Genomic DNA, 24088 nt, shown 5'->3' with positions numbered 1-24088 from the left:
ATCTGTTGAGGTACTTTGAGCTTTCTAAGCTAATATCTGGAGATTGTATCGTCTTAGTAATTTTTCCATATGTTGTTTCTAAATATCTACTTTAAATCCCTATGGTCATGTACTATATTAAGCCTTTCTCTTGTCTGTTTGAATAATGTTAAGGTAATTGTCACGAACAAACCTAAGGAAAGATGAATTTTAAAAATTCTCAATGTTATAAACCATATTGATTTTCTTACTCATCTTTCTTTGTTTTCTTATATATGATATATAGCAATTTATTGTATATGATTTGTAGAATTCAGCATATTAGGCTTTTGCATAGTTTACCATCTATATGATTCACTACCCACCCTTAAACACTAATTCTGCAAGGTCTTAGTTCCTGATTCATTACGCGATCTCATTCAAGTCACAAGATTTGATGACTTTAGTAGTGATATAAATAATATTTGAATATCTCAATTTTTTCATTCAATAATCCAGTTTTCTAAATTCTATTGGACTCTTGCCCATTGTTACACTTTTTAGGCTTGGCTATTTACAAAATTATGACATTTCTGAAATTGAATATCCAAAGTCTACTCTATACCTCTTTCCTTATTTATTTTTATCTTTAATAATTTTTATAACATCTTTTCTAATGGCCATAGATCAGTATACTATATCATTCAACAAATAATTACTTTTCTAGTCTGTGTCATGCTGTGAGATAATTGTAGAAGAGATTTAATCCAGCAGATATAGATATTCTTCCTTTATGGAGCTAACACACTTGAGGAGGGAGAGAGAGCTTTAAAAATCAATTGTCATAACAACTTGCATTTTTTTTTCTGCACTGTAGAGTGATAGTAGAATTCTAGATAACCTAGAGGCTGTAGTGCCTGTGCGGTAGAAACATGAGAATGCCTTTTATTTAACTTTAAGTTACAATATAACTGCATAATTTTCTCCTTTCCCTTTTTTCTCTCCAACTATTCTGATGTACTTTACCTTGCTCTCTCTCTCTCAAATTCTCCAAATTCATGGCCTCATTTCTTTTAATTGTTTATATATACATTATACACAGACACAGATACACACACACACACACACACACACACACACACACACACATACACACACACACAAACACATATACACTCCTAAATAGATACAGATAACATTACTTATTTGTATATGATTAGATAACCAGTTATTGGACTCTTCCCCCCCCCAAAAACAAAACAAAACAAAACAAAAAGTAATTTCTTTCATGTCTGGTATCCCTTAATTGCCTGTACTTCCTTTTCTAGGGATGAGGCCCTGTGAGTTGTTTTCCCCTTCCATGTTAGCATGTATATTGGTATCATCCTTGTGCAGATCTTTTTTTAAGGCACCATGTTGTTGCAAATTCACGGGTATAGCTTCCCTGATATTTCTAGGATGTACAATCTCACAGCAGACTTCTTCATGTTTGGGCTCTTAAAATACTTTCTGCCCTCTCTTCTACAATGTCCCTCAGAGCTGCAGGGACAGGAGTTGTATTGAAGATGTGTCATTTGGGATAGAGCACGATGTGGTGATTTGTTCTCTGCGTCTTGATCAGTTATGGTTTTCTGTGGTGATCTCTGCTGCAAAGATAAGTGTCTTGGATGAAGGAAGAGATTTACACTTATCTGTGTGAATAAATTTAAATATTTAGAATGTAGTTAGGAGTCATGTTGGTTTAGTAATATAGGAGCAGTAAGTTCTTCTCCAAGATCCATGGCATCACTAGCCCTGAGAAATTGGGTAGGCTTCCAGTACTAGGGATGCTTTCCCTTTTGTTGAAGAGAGATGTTTGTTGTCACCATGTTTTCCTTACCACTACTACACTCTTAGTGTTATAGTGCAATGCTGGACATTGTTTGTTGGCACCATACATTAGACAGGTTCTTTATTGCTTCTTTCCCTTGCATGCTTGCGTGACAAATTCTGGTATCATGAGCCTTTCAGGTCAGATCATGCTTGGATCCTCTGGGTTCTGTGTCTGAAGTACATGGAACCTTCAACAATGAGTATTTAATATAAGAGTTTGTTGAATTAAGTTGGTGATAGGTGGAATAGAACTGGCCAGGTATAAAATGACCTTTAAGTTGTATGGTTAATAAGCACTATGGTAGATTGTGAAGGAAAATGACTATTGTATCATATACTATGATGGGAAGTAGTTGAGTAAGACAATTTTGTAGAGAAAATAAGGAATCTTATTCTGAACTTCTTGGGCTGATACTTATATGAGAAACATGGAAATGCAAAGTAAACCTATGGCTACGTACGAATGTTAGCTGGTGTATGCCTATTATTCCTAGGACTCAGGAAGGCGGAGGTAGGTGGGTTTCTGTGAGTTTGAGGCTATCCTTGTCTACAAAGTAATTTCAGGATGCTCAAGGCTATACAAAGAAACCCTGTCTCAAAAAAAAACCTTTACAAAATGAATATTATTTAATGACATCAAAATAAATAATGAAAACTTAAGACTATTATCCTTGTAAAAATTACTAGTTAGCCTTTTATAAGCCCACATTTATTATCTAAACTTAAAATTCTCAGGTTTATTTTTCTTTTTCTTACTTGTGTTTTGAATTATTTGTTATGACAGTAACTACAATTAAATAATTGTAAATAACTACTAACACTGGTACTGTCTTTTCTCTATAATTTATTTGTAATCCCAATGATTAGTTGAATTTGACTGAACATTTCACTACAACTACAAATAAAAAAGTGTCAGTTTGTTGCTTCTAATACCTACGTTTTGTGTGTTCTAGAGTGTCTACTTTGTTGGCAGAACATGGTTCTCTGGGGTCTGGAGCCTACAGATCAGTAGGTGAATGGCTGGAAGCAATCAAAATGGGCCGGTACACAGAAATTTTCATGGAAAATGGATACAGTTCAATGGACGCTGTGGCTCAGGTGACCTTGGAGTGAGTAGTTTTTCTGATCATTTTTACGTAATTGTTGGGGCAAGAAAAGTATATTCAGACACCAGAGTGGATGCAATCAAGGGAGAACAGTTAACCTGTATCCACATGTGGCAGCTTTCAAAGAATCCTCGACTTTCTTAGCCTGTGTTGTTAACAGATGCATGGGTCATGCTTCTTGTGACCAGTATCTTTGCTTTTTGTGCATCAAACAAACAGCATTGGATTGTTTGGATAATTGGAATTACAACGCCTTGCAAAGTACTGGTACTTTGTGTTGTGGAAAAAAAAAGATGTTTTCATGATAAGTTTTTATACTGGTAATTCGTTATATGAATGTAAATATAAAAGAAAACAAACTGTAAGCACAATTGGTGTTGTTAGTCCTGTGTTTTAAAAAAAAGGGAAAAAAAGAATATTCATAAATGACAGCTTTTACAGTGAATACCCAGGTAACAGCTTAACTGGCAGGAATCTCATTTAACATCTACGTGGTGCCGTGGTGCAACTTATATCCTTGAAGTCTGAGAATAAGTTAGATTCTGCCTCTGATGTATTGTTATTTGCTACAATCTCAGTGGAACCAATTGTGCCCTTTTCTGTTTGCACGTTTAAGATACAATTTATCAAATCCTATTAAATAAAAATTACTAGAGCTAAATATTAAATTCTTTAAGGTTGTAAGTCATTTGTACTTTATTATATACTCTTTATGTGTAATTATTTTAGCTTAAGTACATGTGAAAAATTATTGTACTATTGTGGTTCCATCTAGGTTATGTCAAATTAATAATGTTCTGACATGTGCAATCATGATAACTGACTTCAAATGATCTACAAACTTAAAAGTTAAAGTGTTGTTATAAATATTATAAAATGTTAGGATGCTATAAGTCACTAAGCCACTGTCTGCACTTCAGTCCTTCATGTAATATCAATACTGAGAAGTTCTCCAGACATTCTCACCTATAATTCTGGCATTCCAGAGTCATTGAGTTCATTGCTCATCCCCATGAAAGGTAACAGGGTATCATTAATTATTACAGATTAATATCACAGCCTCAGCACTGTCTCTTTCATGCTGATAACTAAACAGATGTAAAAAATCACAGCCATGTGGCTTGATTTCATAGTTCACTTAATCCCATCCTCACAGTTTTTACACAACCACATCTTCTGGGAGACCTGAATGCTTTATCCAATATTTCTTTGATGCTCAAGAAAGTCATCTGTGCTCTATTTAGAACAGTATACTAAGATACTATTCCTGATGATTTAAAACTATTTTTACATAATTACTATTTAATTTTCAGTAAAAATTGCTCATTTTAATTTATTAAAGTCATTTGTCATTTTATATTAAAATGATACTGTAGGTATTTCTTCTACCCAATGTCAGATTAATTGTAAATATACAATAAAATTATTTGCATTAAACAATGTCTCTGTTTTTATTTAGAGAGTATATGGTCATACATTTAGTTAGGTCTGTTAAACTTTTATTCTTATTTGTTAATTTCTTTTCTATTTATTTATGTAACCTCCTAAACTCTCTTCAGTATGTGTGTACTTTCTCAAGACCTAAAATTCTCTTGCTCTCTTTATAATTGTTCTTCTATTGTTAAACTGCCTCTTTAAATTTACCTTTTAATGCATTTATTGATAACAGTAAAGTCAAAGAACATTGCCTTATGTTAGTCGCTTCAAATTGCAAGGATCCATAGTTATTACAATAATCCTTACTGGGAGAAGTTGATTCTTTAAGGGGCTTGAAATTATTAGGAGTATATTCTGCTACTTAAAGTGACTTTTTATTATAACAGTGTTTATAATTAGTAAATTAAGACTTATTTGTCAAAGCATTATTTTAAGTAAAATACAAAATAAGGAATCACCAGTTGCTTCTTTGGTCAAGGACAAAAAAACAAAAACAAAAACAAAACAAAACAAAAAACAAACAAAAATCATTTGTACAGTTCTTTGGCACTGAGAAAAAGAAAAAACTACAATTGTCCATTGCTGAGAAATAACAAGAAAAAGAAATGGGGAAGCCACATACTTCAGGGACACAACACCCTGACAATAACCTTGCCTAATAGTCATCCCGATCTCCAAATATTCATTGTATGTATCCTATGAAAGAGTACAATAGGAAAACACAGTGTTATTCCTAGAAGCCAGTAAGGAACTGACACATTCACAGCTATGTAAATTTTTAGAAAAAAAGTAAGACAAAAAAACCAAATGCACAAAGTACTATACATAAAAATATATTTTACTGCTTGACAGATTTGTGTGTCTATTAGGTTTAGAAACAAAGCATTGAAAACTGTCCTAATTTTAACACTGGTTAAAAAAAATCTCACCTTCATATGGGTCATTTTGTTTATGAACTGTTTACCAGTACATAAATGAATAGTAAAAAATAAGAATTTGAGTGTCTTGAAGTAAGGTATATTAAATAAGAGTAGTTTTCATTTTAGATGCCTTTGCCTGCTGCCTGTTTAATCTTCCCAAAACCATGCCTTCTTTTTCTACAAAGTAATCATATTTGAATAATTGTTGTAGAAGAAATGGCAAGAATCTTCTGTCGTGTGCAAGTCCAGTGGGTTACTGTCCAGTGGGTTACTGTCCAGTGGGTTACTGTTGACAAGGGAAACTGTGAGCTGGAGGCAAGTAGTAAATTAAAGCCAATGATTTCATGTAAGGGCACATCAAAGCTGCTTTGTAGATTTCTTTTTAGGCCAGTGCTGTCAAACCTTGGTTATTAAGAAAATGAGCAAAGTCCAGTGAATTTAAATATTATACAAATTTTATGAAAATGGAAGAGATTCCAGTAACAGTTATAAAGATGGAGTCATGATAATAAAACAACAATATTCTAAATCTATATCCAAATTTGTGCAGACTAACTCAAATAGCTTCATTAGCCTGTAAAAGATGTCATTGCACACACTTTACTATGTTCTCAAAGCATGCACAGAAGAGCAAACTATTCTCCATGCTCTATGCAATTAAGCTAAATTTCTGAGTTTTTTTTTAAAACATGGTCTCATCTCTACAAAAGCATTGGATATTCTTTTGACAAATCTTTTTACCTTGCATAGACTCGATAAGTGATTGTTCAGAATTTTAATGTAATCCAGGAATAACTGACAATACATGGATGGCTCCATAATGAAATGGAGAGAAGCAAAATTTTATGAAATTGAGTGAATATTCATTAGTTTCTCATGTCACTTCTACTTCTCCAGCTAGTGGTGAGGGAGTTTAGTTCCACTGAGAGGCATAAAAGTTATACAAAGCACAATAGATAATGAGCAAGGTGGTCTGTGTGTGTGTGTTTTGTCTTTCTGCCTCTCTAAATGTCTCTATTTCTCTGTCTCTGTCTCTCTCAGACTCTCTCTCTCTGTCTCTCTGTCTCTCTCTGTCTCTCTCTGTCTCTCTCTGTCTCTCTCTCTCTCTCTCTCTCTCTCTCTTTCTCTCTCTCTCTCTCTCTCTCTCTCTCTCTCTCTCTCTCTCTCTCTCTCTCTCTCACACACACACACACACACACAAGCATCATTGTATTCAGAGTAATCAAGAGTGTGGCTCCACATATTTCAGACGCACTTTCTATTCTTTAGTTTGTTCTACTTCTTCACCATCACAATATATTAAGTGTGGTTTTCATTACTTAATATCACAAAATAATGGTTGAAAAGATATTGAAAGGTAATCCTAGCAATGCATCATATTACATTTACAGATCTTCTGAAACATGTCAGGTCTTGTCAACGTAATGCAGAGTCTTCTACGTCCATTTCTCATCATGTTTAACCCTTTGAGATTGTTCTTAAGGACAGTGTATCAGCACTAGAAACAACCTAGGGATCATTCAAATTGAAAGTGGTCACAATGCAATTTGTGAAACATGTATTAAGGGGATACATATTAAACTGCCCAGACATGACATGTCTTATATGCACAGTGAAATATGAAAATACTGGGTTTTTTGAACATCAGAAAATATTTCTTTCCAAAATTACTGTAGAGGAGCAGAACTACTCCTTTGTTACGTACAATATAACAATTAAATTGAAAATATTTTATCTTTCTAATATTTCTGATTACTTACTACTAATCTGCAGAGTTTATAGGCAAAATAGAGATAGTATTATTGGGAGGTGGTTTATGGGGTAATGTATTTATGAGCAATCATGCATTCAGATACCTAGCACCACATAAAAGGTAGGTATGACAGAAAGCATGTGGAAACCCATCTTTGGGACCAGAGACAGGCAAATCCCACGTGACACCCTGTTCAGTCAGCTTATTTGCAGCAGCAAGTTCTAGGTTCGGTGACAGATTCTGTCTCAGTGAATGAATGAATGAATGAATGAATATATGGATGTAAATAAGTTAGAGAAACAACTGAGGAAAACATCCAGATGTCAGCCTCTGGTACGCACATATGTCTACACATATGTCTCTGTCCCAGATAAGTGAGCAGGTATCAACCCTCTAAGCTATTTTGCTATTTCCCTGCTACACACCCTATGTTATTTACCTTAATTGTTCCATTCTGGGCTGCTTCTGTGCTAACAAGTCAGCCCTTATGTCCACATACTCGTAGTCCATACCGCCCCATGGCAAAATCCTTCTTTCCAGCTTTCTCTCCTCCTGCTGCATCTTCCGTTTCCTTTCTCTTCCCCTTCACCTTGTGGTACCTCTCAGTCTCCAAGCCAAGGAGGCTAAGCTCTGCCTACCTCTCTTCTGCCTGTTCACAGGCTTCAGCATCTTTATTAGCCAATTAACTGTGAATTAAGTAGAGCAAAGTTTACACAACAAAGACAGATGTATCTGAGAGTGAGCTAGTTAGGGCAGCAAGCAGATTTGGGGCTCCAGAAGTTACCATTAGGATGAAATGCGCTAGACCAATGCCCCAGCATATACTCCTTTAATGCTAATACTTGAGAAGAGAAATTAATTTAGGATCCCATAAACACAAAATCTATACCTATATTTGGTAACCAAATGTAATTCTTCAAAACTTTAATTTGTCAGCATAACATACTTACCATATTAACTTTTAGAATCTTGTAATCAGTTAATTTTCCAGAAATGTAATTGCATCAACTTTAGAATAGAAACACATGTAAAAAGTTAGAATAATGGTTCAATGTCTCTCTAACTGAGGGCCAGAATATGGTGCGAACATGTAAGCACAGATATACCTTTTAAATTAAAGTGGTTAGATGTTTAAAGCCTATTTCACTTGACTTGGAAATCAATACATTCTGGGTTTTATGTCAGTAAGAGTAAACAATAATAGTTATTCTTAAATTGGTTTCTACTAACTACTTGAGTAATTATGAATTATATAATTTAAATATATAGGTTACTTAAAGAAAGAAATGTCTCTCAAGACTTCAAGGTATATTTTAGGGGTTTATAATGCAGATTGTAAACATACATTTTAAAATATAATTTCTATTCAGTTTATGTTTTTACTAGGGATATATTATTTCCTAGCTCAAAATTTAGTCCTATTTTCTTCTTGTTGTGTTGTATACTTTGCTTGTAAACACCCATATATATTCACTTTACACAATTTTGAGAAAATATAGAATTAAAATTGCTGGACAATTTCAACTATGTTGAAATGTAGACTTATTTTGAAACTATAGTCAAAGCATGTTCAATTCCTTTGGGATTTTCCACATTTAATTATATTTACAAAGTTTCCTTTTTATAAAGAAGTTATGTTTTGCATTTAGCATGAAGTATTTTTCAAAATTACATCTCAAATTAAAGAGAAAGTACAGTGCGGATTTCAGTTAGGTGCCTGGTTTCAGTCATACCTCAGTTGCCTGCATTCCTCAGCCTAATGACTTACAATTTCCAAGTCTCTGTCTCCTTCTCCTTGAAGTAAAACATTTTTAAATTCTGTACTGCAGCTACATACTTTCTCATATGGAGACTTAAGCATCACTGGTTATTATTATGTTTAAGGATTTGTTTTGTTTTTTTTTTTAATATGGAGAGTATTTCCACTAGCAGTTCATCCCTGTCTGAAGAACTTTCTCCCCTCCTAATAAGGAGTCATTCCTTTTTAGTCTTGTAACTATTCAACAGAAGCCAAGACAGCCATTAAGTAACCTGCAGTGCATGGAATAGCCCTAATGTCAAGACTCACCTAGACAATGAGCAAGCCTGAGAATGCCAATGTAACTGGAAGTAAATATGACTAAATTCAACTGAAGTCTTTTTATTTTACTTTAATCTTCACTTATCTATTACTGTGACAACTATAGTGACTTTTTAACAAGTGGATTTTAATAGAATCTATGTTTCACTGATGCTTCTCTTACAAACCACATCAGTCGTTATAATTTTTATATTGTTCACTGAGAACTTGTAATTAATGTTTAATATTCATATTGTAAGAAAAAAATATTATCCTAAGGATGAGTAGCATTTTTGTTGTGTCTCATTTCCTAAAACTCTCACAAGAAATCCAGAAAACATAAAGGAGATGAGAAATATGAAATTATCTTAATAGACTATAATTTCCAAGGCTGGCAAACATCCAAGGCATCTCAGTCTTCTCAGTCTTCTTGCTAAGTGACACCTTTGTGTTACCTGTAACTACTACATTTTACCTACCATGATCTTGTTCTCCTTGTCTGTAATTGTAATGATATCTAAGAAACTAAAGTTAAGACATTTAATGCAAAAACATTCCATTATTAGACTACTGTCTTTAGGAGGGTGGTTTCTTAAAGAAATTTGACAAGTTAGACATGTTTGTCATTTAGAATTTTGAATTATCAGTACTAATATTTCCTATAATTAGTTCATATAATTTTCCTAATATGTGGATTGATTGTATTTGTCCAAAAAACCCTTTTGAGGAATGATTTCTCTCATAGTCTATGAAATAACATTTAAACTCCATTCTATCTTTTTAGCTGTGTAAGGTATTATAAATTTAGAATCTCAAACATTTTAAAACATCTTCTGAATGCTAATTTTATTTTTTCAACATAGGAAAACAATCTAGGATGAAAGGCTGTTTAAAAGTGTGTAGTCTTCAGAATGTTCTAGATGTCAAAAGAAAACAGACTCTGATGTGTGAGTTGATAAAAGATGAAACTGGCACTTTGAATGCAAACCAAAAAATACCAGAGATCATTGTTATAGAACATCCTGTTGCCTAAGGATGTCCGTCATGTATAATGCTGTATGGAATGAAGTAGTCTCTTAAAGAGATCAGACTTCAGTTGATAAGGTGTAAGATTTTAAATTACATTTACATTTCTTTTAACAAAAATAGAGTTTGATGTTTTAGGCTCACATTTTCAATATAATTCAATGTACCCATTAAGCTAAATATTTTTTGATAAGGTATAAACATTCATTTTCACCACTATGTACCATTTAGATAACGACTGTCATCCACGGGAATAAATGTGTACATTTTCTTCTACTGCAAATAGAATTTTTTCAAGGAACAATTTTAGGACCCACCTTTGAAAACTGGACTGTGCGTATCTAAAATTGTCACTATTTTATGACTAATTCCTGCAAAACATTTTCCCTTGGCCAGCGTGAAATTTTGAGGTGTGCTAGAAACTGAATCCATACATACATCCAATGTGTGCTTTCTTCATGCAGGGATTTGAGGCGCCTGGGAGTGACTCTGGTCGGTCACCAGAAGAAGATCATGAGCAGCCTTCAAGAGATGAGGGCGCAGCTGGTAAATGGAATGGTGCCAGTGTAACCTCCTCATGGGTCACTTCCTCAAGTGAACAAGTCTGCACTTTGTATACAGCCCTGAGATTTATTTTTAACAAACATAAGGAAAAAGTGATTTCTAAACCTTTGGAGGCATTCCTCTCGACCATTGTATTTGTAATCAATATTTTACTAAATTCCTCATATCTTCCTCCTAGTGTCCTCATTTTTCAGGAAGTGAAATGGAACCTTCAAAGAGTGAAAACATGAGGATAAACATCTTCTAATAAAACAGTAACTAATTCTTCCCCCAGTACTTCCACAGAATCTTGTAAATGAAGTGTATCAGGACACAGCACGATTATATACTGTTAAGGCAGCCCCTTTCAAAACTTCCAGGGATTTACTTGAAAGGAAAAGTTTTAAAGCCATGTGTGGGCTAAGAAAAGCTGCATTTTACTGACGTTTACTTCAAGTCTTAATTGTCTACATAAGTGTATTGAAGAGCAATATAATTAGATTATTCCTTAAATAGTTTGTTATTTAAAATGCAATTACATGTTGGTAAGTTATAGAAAATAGTTTATAAACATGTTGCTTGGTCAAGAAAAAGTTGAATACAGGGTGTATATTTATTTTTCAGTGTTATATAATTTACTTTTAGTTGCTCTTCTAGGGAGTGTTAGGAAATGAGTGTATATATACTGTATAGTGTGCAATGTGCCGAGGAACTAATTTACATTGGAAGTGTGTATGTGTGTGTGTGTGTGTGTGTGTGTGTGTGTGTGTGTGTGTGTGTGTTTGAATACATGTATGATATTATTCTGCTTGCCTTTTTTATAGTATTTTAATTTTGGCAACATACAAGAAAGGTGTTCTAGTGTTCTAGACTGTAATATGAAGAAGAGAAACTGTAGACCAAATTCCAACCCAGCTTAGTGTCTTTTTCTCTCATTTTCAAAGCAACTAAATTATTATTTTTTTAACAGCTAATCCCTCTTTATTAAATTCCCTTTTGGGATTTCTATAATCACTTTGTATTGACTGGAACAAAGAAATTCTACCCTCTCAGAAATTGCTCTTTTATAATTCCACACAATATCTCCTCAAGCAAAACTGACACAAAGGGTACACTAGTGTGTGATATAGAGAGATTGTACTGTGCTGGCTTCTGTCACCATGCAAGCCAGGCAGAGGAAACTCAGCATTTCCCTGAGTGCTCACTGACTGCATTCCTTCCCATATGACTCCTTTACAGAGCATTTGATACTAAGACAGCAGTAAAAAATAAAAATAAAAAAATAAAAAAGAAAGAAAGAAAGAAAAGGAAAAATAGTTTTGCTCAGAATTCTGTTCCAAGTTTTTTTTTTCATTAATAGCTATTAGAGAGATTTGTAATTACATTTTTGTCCTCCATGACATAACAGTAGTTATACTTGGAAGAACCAATATAAAGAATTTAAAAAGTAGACTTATTCAGTAGTATAAGATAGTCCTTCAGTATATTTTATATACTACATCAGCAAAGGGCTCAGATTTATGGTAAAATTCATGCAGTGTATTGAAATGTTTGCTAATGTGGGCATAAGAGTGAGATGAACAATATCTTATATCCTTACATGTTTATAAAATTGGGAGAATCATATGTGGTATTTGAGCAGAGCACTTAGATAAGGATTTTCACTACTGCACTGATGAAAACGAGTGAGATGAGCAAGATCTACAGAAGAGATGCCAGTTTTTTTCTGAGTAGCAATGCTCTCTCTCTCTCTCTTTTAAGCATGTTACTCTTCAGTGTCAACTCATGTAAGAAAAATAATTGGGGAAGTTACTTCTTTATTCGTTTTCTCTTTTTAAAGGACAAAATATCTCTTTGCTAAAGAATAAGGAAAGATCAAAGTACAAAGGAAGAGTGTGAAGCATATAAACTATTTTATGTTATACATTGCTTTCCCTCTCTAAGTGACTTAGGGGGTCCACACTGTGTTCAGGATATCTCTATTTTTAGTGAAATTTTCAGAAAATATTGCGAGTAGCTTGATACAGTCTTGATAAAATTCACAGATAAATATCAGCATTATGATACACATTTAAAGAAACATGAAAATACTGAAATTAATTCCTACTGTATGAAATAATTTTATTTTAATTTACATAATAAATTATTATGTAGCACTGAGAACTTCAAAACAAAAAGAAACTTACAAATGCACAATTTAGAGCTTGTACAAGCCACAACTAAGTGAACATAAAGAAAAATACATTCTAAATTGTTTCCAAATTTGTATGATCCGAGATTATTGGTAGGTGGCGTATACGTAAGTGGTTAGCTGTTGGAGTGATGATTTCAGCTTTTCACAATAGAATATACATTAATTTAAATCAAATTTATTTATCCTGTGAAATTCAAGTGTTACATTTGCAAGGTAATTCAGAAGAAAAATTTAATAGCAACCATGCTTTGATTTCTAAAGAATGTCAGTATGATTTTAGAAGAAATAGGGTTTTAAATTATATCTGCTCTGCCTCCTCGCAAAGAGGAAAGAATGCCATTCTAAAATATTTGTTCACCATTGGATATGCCACCAATTGAAAAGTGCCAATCTCATCTATAAATGTGAGAAATGAACAGGGAGAGGAGTCAACTCTCCTGAAATGTCATGAGTCTGACAGTCAGCGCAGGACTTGGTAAACCCTGATGGTGTGAATCCTTTTTCTGTGTTTTCCTTTCCTTACTCACTGACTCTCAAAAGAAACCATACCTTCCATAGCCTTCACACATGCAACTGATTTGTAAAATGATACATAACTGTATTGTAACAAGGTACAACAGGGAATTGTTCCAAACTGACTAGTTTTTTTTTTTAAGTCATCCAGTTACTATGGTTATCAATCATGATTGATATCTAATCTTGCCATACACTAGCATGCACTCTGACAAAGGAAAAAAAGTTCTGTCTTTGAAATATATTGTGTATAAAATGTAATGATATTGATTTTCACCATTTACAAAATTGTAATGTGCACGTATTTTTAATTCCTGTATTTTATTAACCAAACCAGTGTTTTAAAGTAATAGGTTCATTGTACAATTTACATAGAAATATTTTTTATCAAAAATTAAGTGTGTCTAGAATTATTCATTTTAGAATTGTCATAAATAATGCAAAAACACTCTTATCTCTTTATAAAAACAATTCTAACCACTGGGTAATGAAAGAGATACAGCTTCACATCTCGCGTTAAAGTGGAGCTGTCACTATCTGTGGAGCACTTAACGCATCTGCATGTCTGCTGTATGAATTCTCTGTCGAAGTGAAAGACAGTAAAGAAGACATTTGTTCACCCATTGAAGTGGGTTTTCAGAAGCACAATGAGAAATATTTACCTCTCAAAGGTGTTTTGGTTGTAATGCTAAGGTAAATGGCAAAGGGTCAGGTGTTAAAAACTTAGGAAGTATTTGATGTTGCATAGTAGAAAAGATCCCTTTCTTATTATTTTTTTTTTTTAATTAGGAGGGAAAGTTAAGTGTGACAATAAATTGTCTTTGTTAAAACTTGCCAGATGTTTAACCTCAATGTAAATAAAAAGTAGGGACAAAATGATAGTGATGAAGATGCTAGTGAATGAATGAAGAGAAATCAAATGGTAGCTTTATTTGAAATTTGATAGTTGAATAAATCATCATTTTTCTTCAGTGTTTTAGCACAGCTGGTTACATTGAATATTCTTTCTCCATTACGCTGTTAATTATATAGTAATGTATCTGGAAAGAAACAGATAAAAACTTCCTGCTCATTTCTTGTTAATTTATGAGTCTTTTCACTCATCAATGATTGAATGTTCTAATTCAGAATGACCACATAATTGTTGCATAGAAGAAGCTGCTGTTTCTTTCTTTTTTTTTTTAATGTCTGTTTATAATAACCAGACTCAAATTCCTTTTTTCAATGATAACGGGAAAAAAATGAAGTTGGGCAAAAATATATTCCATTTTCGAAAGTTGGGTGCTATATCCATTGAAGTTTGAGTAGTCAACTATCTGTGAATATTTAGACTACTGTAGTTCCGCAATTAATTATTTAAAAGAATGTATATATATATATATATATATATATATATATATATATACTGAATTTGCAATAGTTTGAGACTAAAGTCAGACTCTGTCCTTGGTTGATGTGTTTACCAAATTCGTTTAGTTGCAGGCAGGTTAGAGACATCTGTGCAGCCAATTTGATTCTTTGGTAGGGCATCAGGATAACTTGTGTCTCTGCCTCAGAGTGAATTCAAAGAAGGATGAACATTTTTTTTTTTTGTATTGGTTCCCATCTGCATCCCTGTGCGCTTTCAGTTTGTGTACATGTTTTTGTAGTGTAAGATATTTAAATTTTATATTTTTTCAGAAAATAAAAAAAAACCTTTGGATATAGTAAAAATCTGATTGTCCTACTTGACCTCTTAATAGATTTTAAATGTATACCTCTTTCCATAAGGATTTTTTGTTGTGAGAAAATGTTCTTCCTTCTAAGTTATAAAGTTGTAAATATATCTAAGTTTAAAAGGTGATCATATACGTATTCCAAAAAAGGCATATTCCTGACTACACATTCAAACAATTTTGGCAAAGAGAGACTGAGATTGTAAAACATGATCTGCATTAACGATGACAGTGCAAGACAAAATGCACTTGGGGGAAAGAAATTTATAAAAAACAGAAACCACAACAAAGATATAAATAAAAATGTAAAATTGTGTGATTTGTACCTCCTATAAAAGGAGATTTTTTTGTGACTGACATCAGCAGCAAACTATCTTATCACTCGGCTCTGCTCTCTGCTATCTGCTCTGCCATCACACTGCAAGAAGAAAGCATTGCAGTAAGAAGGGGATTAAGAAGCAAGGCTCCTTATTAGTTGTAAGTATTATTTATATCGTAGTGATCTTTTAAACATGGCAGGAAACATCTCTATTCTAGTGACCGAGTCATGTTTATAGTTGTTGCATTTACAACAGAAAAATTGATCCCTATGCTTTAAATAATAAACCTAAGTAAAACTGAGGTTTAAAATTCTTTAAAATTAGGATTTTGTTTATGGTTTCAGTATTTACTATCATATATTAGTCAGAATTCTTCATAATTTAGACTTACCAAGTTCTTACTGTGCTACAAAATTAAAGATACTATTTAAACCAATTTTCCTAATCTTGCATTCACTCTTTTAAAAAATTGTACTAATGCAGATTACTCCAAATGTTTAATGAAAAAGATATACTACATTGGACATGTTCATGTTAGGCTCTGAGATACATATTCATAATCTAATTGATATCCAGGGCTTTCAGAGCTTTCTCTCGACTCTGCGGACACCAGACACATATGCGTGCACACACACACACACACACACACACACACACACACACACACACCACACAGTACATGTACATCCATGCAAATCATTCATGCACATAAAATAAAAATAAAACCTTAATTAAAACTTTGTGATAAACCCACTTTATTATTTTTCAAATTCTTTTCAATTTATATTTTTAAAACTTTTATACAAAATATTTTTCTCCCACTCTTTCCCCCACATCAAACTTCTCCAAGAATCTTCCCAATTCCTACCTTCCCAACATCATACTCTTTCTATCTCATAAGACAACAAAAACAATACACAAAATTAAACAACAAAGTATACATAACACAAAAGAAAAGCCCATCCAAGCCAAAAAAAAAAAAAGTACAAACAAATCAAAGGATCTATTTTGAGTATGCCAACTTGTCCTGCTTATGAGGTCTCCCGGGCGCATGGTTGATGGAATCAATGTCATTCCATTGTAGAAAACATATTTCCTCTCTCCCAGAAACTACCAGTAGTAAAAAGCTTCTTATTTCTGGGTGGAACTTCGTGTTCACTTTCCCTTCTCCATGTGCTGGCATATTGTCTGCCTTGTTTTGTGAAGGTCTTTTGCGTTTCTAGATACAACATGGATTATGCACATGTGAGTTCATAGAATATATTCAAGTTAAAGTACCCAAGAGATTCTCAGTTTCCAAATAGCAAACATCACTTAGGATCACACACAATTGTGAACTAATAGGTTTAGAAACACAATTTTAAAACACTGTGTTAGTTACCATTATTATTATAATGGAATGTAAACTAAACCCCGGATGACTCCTAAATATTGACAAACTAAAATAGTCACTGACAGACATGATATTTAGTATTAAATATTTTGTACATAAGAAGCTATTTCAATAGAAAGTAAAATAAAATGAATATGCATCATGTTACTTGATGCAAATATTTCAAGCTGATTCTAGTCCTGTACTTTCCCTCCATTTTTTCAGTAGATCTTAGGCTATATATATATATATATATATCTTAGGTCTGTTGTGTGCGGTTCTTCCTTTACTAAGAGCCTCCACGCCTCAGAACATTGTATGGTTTGTAATTCCTTTCCTTACATGATCTCAGTAACGTTATCCCAGGCTTGATTACTGCCTAAGTATATCTAAATAATAGTCTGTGGCAGGTATTTTTTTAATTATGGAATTTAATTTCTTTTTAAAATGTTACTAATATGTATTTTTATTATGTATGTCTGTCCTTCCCTGTGGGACATATCATTTGATAAAAATAGAAATTGGGTAGTTTGATATTTTGGATAATGTGTTCTAGTTATATAACAAAAGTTTGTGACAAGGCACAGATATTCAAAGGGTATTGAATTGATGAAAGAAGGAACAAATTCTCTATCACATTACAGCACTGAATAAGGTACAAATGAATGCTAGCATTTAAATGGTAGTCTATGAAATTATAAATGCTAATCATTTTTAACATTTATTTATGGTGAGGAGCATGTACTAATATTCTGGAAGAGGCTGTGTCCTTTCACCTTGCCTGGATTAGATTGTTTGGCTTCCTACTGCCTTTAATCACAGAACATGTTAAAAACAAGATGTCCCTTAAAGGATCTATGTGAATTTCAGACATAATCCCTCTTTACCTCTATTATGAGAAAGTAGTAAAATCTCCTCCTGGTAGTTTGGATCAATCATCTCTTTAAATATTGCCAATACTTCAAAAAAAAAAAAAAGCCAAGTGGCCGAGAGCAGTTCTTAGCTCCCAATATAATAGATTTGTTGAATCTTCTGGAAGAAGCATCCCTCTCCCCAACCAAAACATATAGACCAACCAAACACAAGTTTGCAGAAACACAAAGCAAAATTTTCCCTTTATATCTGTTTGTATTTCTATTCCTTGATTCCTGGACCTGTAACTGCGAGTTAGAAGAAACATGCCCATATGTTGGATGCAGATTCAGAGCAAGTACCACCTTCTGGAGAGCCTGATCCACCACACTTCAGACTACTGCTACCTAGCTGGTGCTTTCAAAGTTCATTCTATCTTCTTATCGAGTGATCTGCTTACATGAGGAAAACAATGACTTCCTTGGCCGTGGGCCCATTATAAAGTACATTTCTTGGTTAGAAGAAATGCTGTGTGGAATACCACAGTCATGGATAAGGCATTCCTTAAGTCCATCAGCGGGTGTGCTAGCTTTAGAAGAATCATTAAGTGAAACAAAGAAAAATCCATAAGGAAAATAACTATTTCAGTAAGGACAAAACGTTACCCTTTTCACAATGGAAGACGTCCAGTGTAGTAAAATTGTTATGACATCACTTAGAAATCGGACGGTATTTGGATCTCAGTGTTGGTTTTTGATGCCTGCAGATTTAGCATAAAGTAGCAGGTTTAGCCAGGCGATCTTTTGGAAGTAGAAGCCATGGTTGTTCAGCACATACACACCCTCCATTATTGGCACCGTGTCCACTTTGCTGATGGGCCTACTGGGTAATGAAAGGAATGGGTATGGAAGGAGCTTGTCCATGGGAATAGATCATGTTCTTCTTTTACATGGGTCTTGTGTGAATCAAACTCTGCTCCTTAGGTTAGTCAGCAAGCATCTTTGCCTAGTGACCTATCTTATTGACCCACTAATACAGTCTTTCTTACATGTTTGACCGCTTTATACAAGATGTCAGAAACCCATGGGGGTCAAGTCCATATTAAATGAAACACACATATAAGTTCCAGATTATAGTATGTGATGGTGAATGCTAAAGCACACTGAATTTGACCACTAAATGAAGAATCATATTTTCTCTCCATCACTAAAAGTTTTGATCATATTATCTCTACAATGATGATATCAAGTGTACCAACACATTCTTCAAACAAGATTTTGGATCATCTCATAAGTTAGTTTCAAACATGGAAGACTATGGGCAGCTTCAAAGCCCTCTCTCCCTCCCTCCCCCTCCCCCCTCTCGCTCCCCATAAGCCTGAAGCACAGGACAACTCGACTTGACTACTAGTTTTCGACTGTATAATATGGTCTAGTGAAGACATGGCTGTGGTCAGTTGAGAGAGAGAGAGAGAGAGAGAGAGAGAGAGAGAGAGAGAGAGAGAGAGAGGGAGAGAGAGAGCGCAGCATTGTATAGTTCTCTCCAGTAAGTGTGCCTTAGATAGATCTGGTAAGAGCACCAACTAGGATAAAGTACATGAGAAATATGTGGCCTAAGGGAGTAGCAATAGGACATGTTGGGTAATTGATGGTGTCCCTTTACTGAAAGAGAGGATCATTCCGAATTTCTGGCATGTGGGATAAGAAACTTTCTATGAGGGTCCTTGTCTACAGGCAGAGAAGATGCTCCCTCCCTGTAAGCTTAGTGCTAGGACATAGGTGAGTGGACTCCTCACCCCATCCCCCCCCCCCCCCCCCCCCCCGTTGGTAACAACCCACCACACCCAAATGTGTTAACCCACACAAAAGGTGTCAAAAGCTGGCTCTTTGAAGGAAAAAATATCAAAGGTACCCAGAAGACAAGCCCTGGGAAGTGTCCTGGGAGTGTCTTCTGCTATTCAAGTACGCTTAGTTTAAAAACCCAGAGCATGGAAGGTTTAAGCAGCACACACCCAATCCCTCCCATATAGCTCTGTCCTTGTCCATTTTTTTTTTAAGATTAATGAATTAAAATCTAGTTGTTTGACTCTTTTGTCTTTATTTTTTTAATGAAGTGTAATCTGGTCTTTCACACGCCAGAGGTCCTCTTCCTCCCTCTGGAAGGGACACAGATTTCTCTTGCCTCAACCTGGCTAAGAGCAGCTGTCCTGTGCTCCTTCCTTGCCCAGAAGGCCATCCTCACAACTGGTTCTCAAAACAGAGCCTTCTTCAGTTGGCCTCTAGAAGGCTAAAGAAAACTCTGGGGCCAAATTTTCAGCCTACCCTCCTAGAGACAGGAACTCATATTTCTACATAAATTGGATTATGCTGTGGATCATGTAAAATCCGCTTACTGTAGCTAAATACATTCTATCCTCAAATTTTCTGGATGAAGATTTTTAAAAAAGCCAATATTATATCTTTTATGAAGGCCAGTTGAAGTCACCTGTTCCAGTGATTATTCAGATATAAAGCATTGATGTCCACACAAACACCAGCAGATAGCATGGAATAGTTAAAATCTACATCTTAGAAAAAAATGGCACAAATTTAATTGACAAAGATTTCACTCTAAGGCATAGACATCAATCTAAATCTTCAAAATATCACTGAGCTTAGAAGTTTAAAACTATTTAACCACCTGGTGGGTTTCATCTCAAATATTTGTTTGTTGTGCCTTTATTCATCTATAATTTAGAGGAATGTTCTTTTATTTCTCCCCCAAATGCCTAAATAAGCAGAAAAATTTAAACATCAAATAGTTTTTTAAAATATTTTTAATAAAAAAAACCTTTTTTTAAACATCAAACAGGAAAATTCAGATCTCTAGTTTTGGGAAACTAAGATTTTCCTGTTCAGATATCTTCTTTCAACTTTAAAAGTATCATCAAAGACATGGCGTTCTCATTCATGGCTAAGAAATTCACATAATTACTTAGAATTCTTACTAAAGCAATGATGAATGATTGACATATAGTGATTGATTGAAGTCTGTAAAGGAAGAAGTACTGGAGGCAGTGCTCATTTCCCCATGTGCATCTTAATTAGCATTTCCTGAAACCATTGGTTAATGAAAAGTCTCCAGTCTTTGGAATTTCTCTGGGAAATAAAACTATAAGGGAAGAAAGAAGAGCAAAGGAGGAAAATGCAGTGCGGTGTACTGTAACAATCAAGGATTTGCTGTCTATGAGGATTCTTCAATAAATCTTGTGAAGCCTCACAGAAATGAGCCTTTGGGGATAGAGCAGGGGCAGTCGTCTCTAAGTATATATCCCAAGGACAGAAAGAAAGCCTCAGATGTCTTAATACAATGTACATTCTCATAGTTGAACAAAATTATATGTCCTTTGCCTTCTTCACTGGTCTTAAAACAGAACCTAAAGATAAACAATGCAATCAAGGTATCTGCTTTCTTGTTCACCATGTTTATTATAACGCTAGTCTGGTCAAAGGCGTGTGACCCAGAACAAATGCTTGTTGTTTCTGCTTCTTATGTTACTCAGACTTATACAAATCCTCCAATGCAGAAAGAGTTAGAATGGCCTGTAACCTATGAAATCTTAGAGTGCATATACTTGCATATACCTGGGTCTTAATTTTGCAATTTTGGCATTCTTTAAAGCATATATTTTATTTTTATTATTTACAAAAGGGAGTCTGATAGAACCTTAAGAAATGCCCTAATACTGTTAAAGAGGAGATGACTGTGTCAGGAGTCTGTTTCAAATCACATGAATATTCCTCACTCTTTCTACCCAAACTAGTCCACAGACTTGCTACCTGTAAACTGTTCCCAGTTTTCTCCTCTGTAGTGACAAAGTCACTTTTAATTGTGGAGAGAGTATTCTACATCATCCCAATCTGTTCTTATCAGCAGCCTGGTTACAAAGCCAAGGAGGATTGTCAGTGGATATCATGGTCCACAATATCTTGAAGAAGAGCATCATATTAGCAGCAACCCTCTTTCAGGGTATGATGGTTGATACTAGTTGTCAATTTGATGGAATTCAAAATAACCTAGGTGACAAGCATCTAGTGTGCCTGAAAAGGATTGGCTAGATTGGGTTCATTGGAGTGGGAAAACTGACTTTCACTATGGCTGACATCATTTCACAGATTGAGGCCTTACACTGAGTAAAAGCAATAAGGAGCTTCAACCCTGGTGTTCATCACTGTCTCCTTCGGATGTGATATGACCATCAGCCTCCCAGTCCTAGTATAATGACTTCTAAGCCATCATGGAACTGGGTAAAAATATATCCTCCCTTCTTTAATGTGCTGTGGTCATTGCATTCTGCCAGAAGACTGAGACAACTCACAAATAAAATCAGTAACTAGTTGATTCAAGACTGTTCCTGGCCTTCAACCCAGATACACAACACTTTCCAGTATTAGAATGGAGTTTCTTTAGGTGTTATCTACCCATCATAAGTTGGGGATGTGAATCCGTAGAAAGGGAAATTGATTCCTCTATCTTTCCTCTCCCTGCATATTATGCTGGCTTTGTAGCTACAAAGAGGAAACACATAATGTTCTATGACCGGCTTATAAGCATGCTGGGTAGCAGGGTTTCACCCATCTGGGCAGGTCTGTACATGTCCTGTGTATTTCTTTGTCAAAAGTAGCACAACATAAAATATTAAATAAAGAAAGTCTGAAACAGACAAAAGACAGACCTAGAAGATGAAATTTTAAAAACTTTTATTTTCTTCTGTATTTTTATGTTATTATTATATTTTTGTTAATTTTTTTATTTTTAATTTGGTTACTTCACATTCTGATTGTAGCCCTCTCTCTCATCACCGTCCGTTTCCACCCTCCCTCCTTTATATCCTCTCTGTCCATCCCTTAGTCCTCAGAAAGGGGAGCTCTCCTCCCATAACCTCTGACCTCAGCCTATCAGGTCTCTTCTGGATGCTTGTATCACAGGCTGTGGTGGCCCTGCTGGTAGGATTTGCTGAAGGAGCCTGAAGCAGGAGGATCAGGGGTTCTTATGGTATTTTAAACAGAAGTCTTTATTCTTCAATTGTGCCTTGGGACCCACATATCACATAACTGTATCAAGTGAAACTCCTGTTTATCCCTGTAAAAATATAACTAGCCAGAGTGCCTAAAATGAAATGGTACAGAGAAAGCAGGATGATGTAATTACACATGACAGTGTAAGTGATGCTCATCTCCACAACCCTCCCCTAGCTCTCTAGTACCCCCTAGAGGTCAGTTCACCTTGTAGCCTACCTAGTGTGCCTGAAAACTATGCTGTCATTGATTGGTCTTAGAACTTGATTGGTTTGTCTTATCCAAGTCTGGTTGGTTTAAAAGGTTATTCAGAAGCACAGAACCTGAAAACAAAAACAAAACCTCCTTGTGGTTTCCAAAGTTCCAGATACAGTTTATTTTTTGTTCCCATTATGTAATAGCAATCCTAGTTCCTCATAATAACCTAAGCCAATTACTTCTTTCACTATAGTAATTAATCTGTCCTTTGGTTCAAGAGTCAAATAATAGATTTAGTAAGTGAAGCATTTTCTTCCAGCTGCAAACTAGTACATTTATAGCAGCACCCAAGTCACAAGAAAAAAAAAAGGAAAAGGAAAAGAAAAAGAAAAAGAAGCAAACAAAGAAACAGAGAAAGAAAGTAACAAACAAAGAAAGAAAGTGACAGAATTTGCTAGCAAGTCACTCTATTCCTTTTCTATGGCTAGTATGACTCATATCACAAATTATTGTCATAAACATTAGCCTTTGGCTCTCACAATTTTGAAGACTAAATACTTCCAGATCTTTAAAATGTTCAATTCTTAAAATGTCTCTGTCCTTGTCATCTTTCCTATCTGGCCACCACATGGCATTCTTTCTGTGTGTTGTATTCTCACCTCTTATAAGAATTGAGTCATGTTAGATTAGGGATCATCCTAGTGACTTGTGCTAACTTTCTATTTTTAAAGACCTTACTTTATATTCACATACTGAAGACTAGAGCTTCAGTATGTAGCTGGAGAAGGGGAACATTTTTAGCACAAATAAAGGAGCCTCATGACAAATATTATTTTCAGTCATTGAGGACTGGACCTAAATATTTAACTATGAAAAGGGAAGAATAAATTGCTGCATGATTTATTAGAAATATTATGCCCTATAAAACAACATTGCAAATGTTTGTAGTACCAATGACTACAGAGCATTCCAGATAAGCTTTTAGTTGGATATTCCAGGTTTGGTTTTGGGAGACTACTTCAACATAATGTAGAGACCTTGTAGAATAAGTAGATTTTGTACATCTCCAAGTGACCTATTTTAAAATGAATCACTGGTGTGATGTTCTATTATTTATCCACCCATATCAGTAAATTAAATATTCTATAGACATGAAAAGACAAGCTGGAAAAGGCACCATAATTAGGGTAGGA

General features: G+C 34.6%; 1 protein-coding gene across 9 annotated transcripts in view; it reads left to right on the top strand.

Annotated features, from left to right (window-relative positions):
- EPHA5 (EPH receptor A5) overlaps nucleotides 1-10821 on the top strand; it is a 312460-nt gene extending 301639 nt beyond the window's left edge. For 8 of the 9 annotated variants that reach the window (XM_084758024.1, XM_084758022.1, XM_084758021.1 and 5 more), the window contains 2 exons: nucleotides 2784-2939; nucleotides 10596-10821. In XM_084758024.1, the coding sequence (XP_084614150.1) occupies nucleotides 2784-2939; nucleotides 10596-10701 (262 nt within the window). In that variant the 3' untranslated portion in view covers nucleotides 10702-10821. Of the gene's footprint in view, nucleotides 1-2783; nucleotides 4393-10595 lie in introns of those variants that run through there. The other variant, XM_084758029.1, reaches the window with a different exon arrangement.
- Nucleotides 10822-24088: the final 13267 nt, after the last annotated feature.

Source organism: Acomys minous (genome assembly GCF_964271855.1).
Source record: "Acomys minous genome assembly, chromosome: 15".
Taxonomy (NCBI): Eukaryota; Metazoa; Chordata; class Mammalia; order Rodentia; family Muridae; genus Acomys; species Acomys minous.
The sequence above is the reverse complement of the archived record's forward strand: the minus strand, read 5'-3'. Positions and strand labels throughout refer to the sequence as shown.